The 9,455-nt window shown below is 38.8% G+C and overlaps 1 protein-coding gene across 1 annotated transcript; it reads right to left on the bottom strand.

Moving 5' to 3' along the window:
• Positions 1-1,421: 1,421 nt before the first annotated feature.
• LOC145780109 (uncharacterized) lies at positions 1,422-7,613 on the bottom strand. Its single transcript, XM_082591823.1, has 2 exons — positions 6,563-7,613; positions 1,422-3,879 (listed from the first exon to the last, which is right to left on the bottom strand). Exons 1-2 carry the CDS (start codon positions 7,163-7,165, stop codon positions 3,874-3,876), a joined length of 609 nt encoding a protein of 202 aa, XP_082447949.1. The 5' UTR covers positions 7,166-7,613; the 3' UTR covers positions 1,422-3,873.
• Between the last annotated feature and the right edge of the window lie 1,842 nt (positions 7,614-9,455).

Here is a 9,455-nt window from a genome sequence, read left to right as displayed (position 1 = left end):
TAAAATCAATCAATCAAAGCATTCAGTTAAATTTCTTTGTATCAAAATTTTTCGATCAGAATATCACGTGTCGAGTCACATGACTGAAATCAGCTGAATCGCGAGTACGCTTTTCGACGAGTGGGTAATGTTAAAGTGCCTACCGCTCCGAAGACAGTACATCGCTTTGCAATTCGTTTGTACAGGCAAATCAATGAAACACGCGGCTCTACGACATCACGATCGACGCCTCTACGACGTTCTGCTTGTGTGCTGTTTCAAAACAGCACATATTTCCTAGCACGCAGAGTTTCCAAATATAATTTACACTTCTAACAGTCAGCAATTCTGTGAACAGAGAACATAAAATACCTTTTGGGCAAAAGAAACGCTAAGATATTTGAGAAACTTTTTGTGAAAACTTTTATGGGAGTGCTGCAGCACCACACACTAGCGAGCCGCCCCTGCTTCAGCTAAGTTTTATTTATTTAACGCTTATTGTATGTAAATTTGTAACAGTGGATAGCCTTTTGAGTTAGCTTTTAAACTGACGCCATCCAAAGTGGCTCTCTGTGACCTTCGTGCATTTGCAGTTTGTGTATTATTTTGTTGTTTTGTTTTGGATATGAACAGCTTTGTCTGACGCAAATAAATAATAATAATTTTACTAAATACCTGGTGAACAGCCTCATTCAATTTTAAGCATAAAATTGCAAATTTTGGAACTTTTTCAATACTGTAATTACCCTCGGCCTTGAGTTTCGATTCAACTCAAACTACGACAACAATTGATAAATGTAAAAGCAAGCGTAACTAACTAGGCTACTGTAGTACAAATATTAGGCCGGCGATCGAGTAATTAAAAGCAACAGTTAGCAATACCATCCGAATTGCTTCTAGTAAAATTCGATTTTTTGCAACATCATTGATCAAAAACTTCATTTTTTTTAAGCACAGAAAGTGATCTTGAAATTTAAAGAATCTTGATCTTCAAGAATCAAGATCACCAACACTGGTGATCTTGCCTATCTTTGGTCATTGATAGTTTTTTTACATGGTGATTAATGGAGAGTCATGAAAAGAACAAGAAAAAGAGCTGATTAAACGTGGTGTTAGGCGAGGAAATTAGCGAATTAATGTTGATGTTGAAAAGTTGGTGAAGCAAATCAGGCTTAGACTATTGCACGCACCACTTCATAGCAGATCAGAATAAGCACGAGCGTGGTTAAATTTGAATGGTTAAACTTCATTGCACTTTTACTTTTGTAATCGAACTGTCGCTAACGAATTCAGCGGCATTGGTAGCGCCAAAAGGTTGGATTAACTGAAAGGAAGCAAAATTGTGATGTCAAAGACTCTTTACGTGCGCTTCTCACGTATCAAGGAGACAAACGCCTACCAATGCTCGACTATTTCCTTCGTTGTTAGCTTGCAAGGTAAAATACAGTCGTTCAACCATTTATTACTTATCCAATATGGTCAAATACAAACCAAACATGGCGGACGGCGTTATGCAGTAAAAGAAGGGATCAGAAAACCGAAAATCAAATAACAAAAACACTCTTCTGAAATATAAACAAATAGTGTAGGCATATTTGTAATTTCGTGTTTTTTTTTTGTTAAAAGCAAAATCTCACTTGTTTTTGAAAGAAAACATGATAAGTTTAAAAAAAAATTAGGGTGGCATTTTTTCTGAACATTTTTGGGCCACGAAATCCAAGATGGCGTCCAAAATGGGGCATAACAATGATTAAGCAATATTTTCGCAAGTATATAGGCTACAATTACAAATAAAATATCTAAATAGCCTATATGTTTTCTGAGACAGGAAATCTAATGGAATCATCGAATTTAGGTTACATATATGACATACAAGTACCAAATTTTAAAATGTTATTCAAAATACCCCCCGCGCACCCGAAACGCATGCTAAGCTACCTACGTAATTTTGTAATTTTGCACCAATGACTGTATTAACTTGAATGCATGCATTTTTCACTAAGAATACGCAACTAGAAAGCCAATGAACGGATCTAAATACAATGAAACTTGAATTAATGTTCGATCCTTTAAGTCGTAGCCTAGCCTATTACACTCGAAAGATGTAAGAAGTCTTAGGCCTTCTGATTAAATGGCAGTTATCGTCAACAACCGACATCTACGGAATTTATAATATTTAATGAATGTCAAAGAAAGCAATTCATCTTCAAAATTTTCAGTCTTCATTTATCACTGGTTGGATAGTTTTGTTTTTACAGATTAGACCACAGCCCCAGACTTCTGTAGCCTACATGGAATATTGTTCTTGTGGCAGTTGCACCTTCCTTCGCATCCACGTTTACACCCGCACTTTATGAGTTGCAATTGGTGGATTTAAACAACGATCTGGCGTGAAGTGACTTGAACCTGCATCAAACGTCCAACCAAACGCAGTTGGTGCTGAAAGGCAGGGATGAGGCTTGCTAGCTTTTCTCCAAATCATGCATACATAATGAGCCCGGCGAATGCGCAAATCTAGTGAACCAGAAGTTGGTGGGAAGTCTTCTCCTTCGGCTGCACGATTGGAGAAGAGGAACCAACGGAGGTCATTCACTTTCGTGTAGATTTTGGATCGATACAAAATACAAACAAAGCGTTCCAACTGCGAGCATACATCAGCAGGAAGATCAGTGTCATTCCCGAGCATTGTTAGTGCATCCAAGATCTCATCATCACAAGACATAAATGCCTTGAAGCATAAGTCTTTGGTTCTGCCAGCAAATCTCCCAGTCATATCGGAACCAGTCAGAGCATGAAAACCTAGAAGTGCAGAAGCACGTTTTGGTCCCAAGTTTTTGTATATGTTTCGCACACAAATGTCCCTCTTCAATCTGCCCTTTCCCGTAAGGAAAGTTATAGACCACTAAAGACCAGGGTAAGTGTGGATACATGTAGATGAGCAACAACAAGATGTCTGTGTTTGGGGAACTGACAACCAGTTCTGTTTCATTGGAAACAGTTAGAGCGTGCAGAACAATCAAAGTGTCTGCCTCTTCTTGGCTGTGAGTCAGGAGCGAGTCTGGAATATTGACATTGACCTTGGTTTGTGTTTCCGATGTCACCAGTAGTTTTTTCAGTCTGTTGTTGGAGCCCTTGCTGTGATGTACAACCTTTTCATCTAAATACTCGGTCAGTTCTCCTTTGGTGCGGATATCTGAGAGAGAGTCCTCCAAGGAAATATTCTGGATTAAAGTGTTGTCTTTCACGTGGTAATAGGCTATGTCGGCTTTCCCTTGGTCCTCTTTGTCCGCATCTGTTGCTTGAGTGATGTTTCGATGTGCCGGTCAAACACCAACCTGATCTCGTCATACTGTGTACCCACTACCCATGTTACAAATTATCTGAAAAAAGGCTTCGGCAAAGTCTTGGCACGTTTTCATTTGTTCCGTTTTGGTAACTGCGTTTACCATAGTCAATAGCCATCCCATCAATGATGATCACTCGGTGAGTTGTCAGTTCATCTGGTGGGTCTACAGTGGTATATTCAACTGCTGTGTCAAAGGTACTTAGAATGAATGGTTATTGGACAGCTGAGTAACAGTTACCTCATTCCTGTCAACTTGTAGCCCACACGTTGTCTGTTACTACCAGTATCCAGCTTCTCAAGATGGCGAAGTATTGATGCCTTATCATATGCCAGCAGGAGGGATCCATCTGAAGCAAACAGTGATCGAGGCACCATACCAAACTCATACGTTCCGATGCATTCCTTGAGCTCTGGTCGACTTCTTGATATTACAATGAACCGCTGCAACAGTCCTCGCTCTTCTTTAATTTTGATCGTCCGCTCCGATAGCTCAATTGTCCGCTCCGATAGCTCAATTGTCCGCTCCGATAGCTCAATTGGTTAGCGCGTCACTTCTGGAACGAAGAAACTTCAAGATCAAGCGGCGCTGGTTCGACTCTCGGGTAGGGTGGAGTGAAAAAAATAAAAATCACTAATTCAAAAAACGTCCCCTTTCAATAGTTGCCTTTGGTCCCAAAACTAAGTTTAAAAGTGGTTTTGGGAAGTTGCCTCGAATACTCAGGTGACAACCTTGACGCAAAGGTCATGCGGGGGTCAAATCCCATAAAAATGCCATAACTCTGTGAGCGGTGATGCTAGGGAGCTAATTTTGATGCCAAAAGAAGCAGAATGTGCACTTTCCTATCTGTCTCAAAAGAAGTTTTTTTCGAAATTTCACTAGATATATGGTTATTTTCACAAAATGTAATTTTCGGGTCAAATATGAATAACACATAGCATTATGCACAGTTTAACATCACCATAACATAATCACTCCACAAGAAATCAGCATAATGGGTATGATATATCTCTAACCAATGAAACACACATTTGAGTGGCTTTAGAGCAAGCACAAGCACAGAATGGTAACAACAAACAAATATAAAATTGGGTTTCATAATATTACAATAGCCTAGACGACAGACGTTAAATGCCAGTTTTATGCAGGGGGAAATGGTATCGGCAGGAGGACCTAAGATTGAAATTGCTTTTTGGTATTGTATTGCTTCATCAGTTTTTGTGACCGAATCTTTAGCCTGATCAGACCGTCACGTCTGTTGAAGCCAGCTATTGCTGATGAAGCTTCGGTTACAAGCTTTATGTGGCGCTTCACAGCTTGATTGTGGCATGGGTGGCAAATAATGAGCTTTTCTTCTCTGATTTTTTCGATATCACAGTTACTCAGGTGTCGAATGGCTGGTGGTTCGTTGGTTTGGTCAGAATTTAAGTTCACAAGTTTGTAGTAAGATTTAGCATGATTGAATTTTCTCACATGGACAGAAGCTACGGATTCTTCCCCATCGGATGGCTCGTTTTGGACTGGTGCTGCTTCGCTTTCAGGCACTTCATTTTCGATTGAAAATTGTTCAATGACCCCTCTCAAACTAAGGATTTTGTTCACAGCTAAATGACGAATATTATGGGTACAGAATCTGCATGGCCGTAATGTTGGGCACTGTTGATGAAGATCTCGAGCTTCTCGAAGTTGGAGGACTTTCCCATGCAAGTTGGCTGACCTTGGCCTGTCACATACCCCGTTTCTATATTTCTGTACAACGACCACAACATTCACAACAATCGTAGAATTTTGCATTAGAGTTTACTTTCCGGCATGGTTTGAAATCAAGCACTACCACACGATCACAGATGGCCTGAAAAACTTCTTCAACATGCTACAAAGAGTCGTCAAATTTCCGAACAATAAAGTCGAGAAGATTGCACTGGATGTCCTTAAGCGAAATGCATTCTTTGCGCACCAAGAAAACATTCTCTTGGGGATGTTGGCAGATGATGATGAGACAGTTCGTCATTTAGCTGTGAACAAAATCCTTAGTTTGAGAGGGTCATTGAACAATTTTCAATCGAAAATGAAGTGCCTGAAAGCGAAGCAGCACCAGTCCAAAACGAGCCAGCCGATGGGGAAGAATCCGTAGCTTCTGTCCATATGAGAAAATTCAATGTTCCAGCAATCAACGTTCATGCTAAATCTTACTACAAACTTGTGAACTTAAATTCTGACCAAACTAACAAACCACCAGAAATTCGACACCTGAGTAACTGCGACATCGAAAAAATCAAAGAAGAAAAGCTCATTGTGCGCAACCCATGCCATAATTAAACTGTGGAGCGCCACATAAAGCTTGTAACCGAAGCTTCATCAGCAATAGCTGGCTTCAACAGACGTGACGGTCTGATCAGGCTAAAGATTCGGTCACGAAAACTGATGAAGCAATACAATACCAAAAACCAATTTCAATCTTAGGTCCTCCTGCCGATACCATTTCCCCCTGCATAAAACTGGCATTTAACGTCTGTCGTCTAAGCTATTGTAATATTATGAAACCCAATTTTATATTTGTTTGTTGTTACCATCCTGTGCTTGCTCTAAAGCCACTCAAATGTGTGTTTCATTGGTTAGAGATATATCATACTCATTATGGTGATGTTAAACTGTGCATAATGCTATGTGTTATTCATATTTGACCCGAAAATTACATTTTGTGAAAATAACCATATATCTAGCGAAATTTCGAAAAAAACTTCTTTTGAGACAGATAGGAAAGTGCACATTCTGCTTCTTTTGGCATCAAAATTAGCTCCCTAGCATCACCGCTCACAGAGTTATGGCATTTTTATGGGATTTGACCCCCGCATGACCTTTGCGTCAAGGTTGTCACCTGAGTATTCGAGGCAACTTCCCAAAATCACTTTTAAACTTAGTTTTGGGACCAAAGGCAACTATTGAGAGGGGACGTTTTTTGAATTAGTGATTTTTATTTTTTTCACTCCACCCTACTCTCGGGGTGTGCGCTTGAGCAACGCACGTTAAGGACTGCTCTCCATTCAGCGGCATCTAATGGATGGAATAGTTCCCTGGCAACAAAACTTCAACAATCGGAAACTTCACTCTGTCAATCTCGGTGACCGGGCCTGCGTCAGTGATTCATTGCCTCTACAAGTATGCAAAACTGCCAGGATTAAGCTCTGCAAGAAGCTTTCTCAGTCCGAGGATAAAGATTCAATCAATCAATCGATTACCTTGCCTCCCATGCTGATTTTTGCAATTGCATTGGCCTCTTTGAATGTAGACAGTTTCTTCCTGGTCATTTTGTCCCACACGGAACGTTTTCCTTCTACAAGATGTTCAGTGACGAAACTTTCGAAAATCTGTTGCCCAATCTTGTCACGCCGAAGGATGTCGTTGGTACCAGTTTCATTCATAACTGCTTTGGTGAGCAAATTGTAAATTTCATCTTCGTCAAAGGATTCACATGGGTTTCTATGCTCGTGAAATACTACGCTGAGTTTGATAGCATTTTGCGTCATTCGGGAGAGTTTTCCTCCTGTAAGCTCGTGGTGCTGCGTTCTCTTTGCCTTGCTACCAGAGTAGTACTTTTTCTCAAAATCATGCTGCAAATTTGAGACTTCGGGTGCGATGAGAAAGTATTTGTCCAGTGACTTTTGATTCTGTGTAATTCGAACTATGCCTCCAATAACCTTGAGTTCACGATTTTCTTGTTCAATCCTGTGGTCTGCACCTATTGATGTGAATCCAGCAACACCTTTGGTTACCGATGCGCAGAAATTCCCTTTCATGAATTTTTCCCAGATCTCTGGGTGCTCCTTTTCTGCTTGTTGCATTGTAGAAATGTAAAGTGGTAAAAGGCGTGCATAATTTAAATGATCATGGGCAAAGAAGTACTTTATGAGTGATTACAAATTCTGCATGTGCAGCGATATGTCTAGTTGTCTGGTGACTCGAACAAATTGGAGGATAGTCTCGAACTGATTCATCGCTGAATCTTGTTTGCAGTGCTTTGCGATTGTTTAATGTTTTGGAAGATGTCCCTGGCTTTAACAGGCTGCTTCGCCCTTTACTCCAGTATCACTTCTTCGTTATTTTTATCCAGCAGCCTGAGTGAATCTGTAAAAACCGTTATACCTGTACATTGTACAAGCGCACAAGCTTGGGTTCTCTCTGGTAGCCTACTGTCATTCATCTATGACGTCACAAGTTATAAAAAACAGCTGATTAAAATGATTAAATAAGTTTGCTGTATTGCGTCACAAAGTAACTTTGTTACAAAGTATTTACGTCATAAAGTACTTTTGCATATTTTTTTACTGTAAATGAATGGGGCCAAAATTTCATTTTGGCCATTTTGATAGGGGATTTCAGGTCATTAGAGTGCACAGAAAAAATGCCACCCTAATTTTTTTTCATCTTTATAGTATCATCTGACAAAATCAAGAAAGTTTTTGCTTTTAACAAAAAAAAAACACGAAACCTTTTTTCATGACAGATGTGCCCACACTAAAAGCGCAACGTGAAAAAAGTGATTACAATAGAGCAGTAAAGAGAAGATAGTAAGTTATAAGAAAGAATAATACGAAGTGGTGGGATTCGGCCGGGTCACGCAAACTACTTATTAAAAATAAAGAAGTTTGCACAACCAGTTCCTGGCCAACTTTTTTGAGTGAATCCAATATAATCACCCTACGCAGGGTTGCCAGATGTATCTAATTTTAGTCAACGCCAACCAGTTGTTAACTAGACTGAATCTCATCACTAATAAGCTTTGTACATTTATAAAAAAAAAACATGGTTATGTTCCCATAAATATCGTATGGCGACAAATCTACTACGCATACACAAAAAATGAAATTTCATGCAATCGCCAACAGTCACAATTGCAATGCATATTTTAAACGCAGTGTGTGATTCAACCATGCTTTCATATCAACTGATTATTATTTACGCTTTTTCCAATCTTCTAAAATTTGGCAATACGTAACTTTTTACTATGGCATTGTTCAAAACAAAATTTTGATCGTGGAAAATACCAAAAATACCTTCTGCACGGCAAAGTGTATTGAATTATTGCAAATGGTATTTTTCAAAACTGATTGAACAAAATACATTCAGGTTAACCAAATGAATGGTGAAATAGGTGGCATGACTATGACTACATCTGTGTACTTGCAGCTCGCACCTTGAGCAAAAAAACAAAAACAATTTAAATACACACCCGCAACGAACGTTAACTGTACAGTGTACACAATGAAATAAAAAGTAAAGTTTTAGATATTTTTCACATCATATCACATTAACCGCCATATCAAAGTACAGTATTGCAAATTTGTATTAAGCTTTTTCAAGTTTTTTCTGGCGAGTATAATGTGGTGCCTAGCGATTTGAGCAATTATTCTCTTTGTAGCATTAATCATTTCGATGCTATTCTAAGTACAGTATATCTTATTGGGGTACATAGTGGTTGAGACTACACAGCAAAATTTATTAAAAAATAGGAAACGATCATACGTAACAAAGAGGTCTAATAACTAGTAAATATATTTTTGACTTAATGACGTTTAAAACTTTGTTTTGTGTTTCAAATAAAGACATCATACTGTAATTGTTTATCTTGGGAAAGTTAATTACTGCCAGAGCTTGGGAAAAGCATAAACTGAACACTGAACAGTTCATTGATACATTTTACTCGAAATAGCGGCTACATGATCATTGATCATGCGACAAGTGAGTCAACATCTAAATCGCGAGGCGCCACAGCGAGGACGCTTATCTTATTACACTTAAGTGACTGCGTCTAAATGTTGCACAGACCATTTCTACACATAATATCTCAAAAATGCATTAAAGGCATCATTTCACAAAGTGATGGATAAAAACATGTTCTGCAACGGTTTCGCAATAAAAAATTACTCAAATGCACATGCAAATTTATAAACAACTTCCGGAAAAAAATTTAAATAGGAAGAAACAGGTTATCTTACTGTGGTTATCTTAGCAGGCAATACATGCCATGGTTGACATATTTAACAAACATGACAGGTTCGGTATTCAAAAATGGAATTCAAGCTTCATTTCTTTATAAGGTATCCTATATATACATCAGGGTTACTCAACTAG

Source organism: Aplidium turbinatum, chromosome 11 (assembly GCF_918807975.1).
Source record: "Aplidium turbinatum chromosome 11, kaAplTurb1.1, whole genome shotgun sequence".
Lineage (NCBI taxonomy): Eukaryota > Metazoa > Chordata > Ascidiacea > Aplousobranchia > Polyclinidae > Aplidium > Aplidium turbinatum.
This window is presented reverse-complemented; position numbering and strand designations above follow the sequence as displayed.

What these genes read in the sequence shown, in the direction of transcription:
- LOC145780109 (XM_082591823.1), bottom strand. Translation starts at nt 7,165, where the DNA reads ATGCAACAAGCAGAAAAGGAGCACCCAGAGATCTGGGAAAAATTCATG.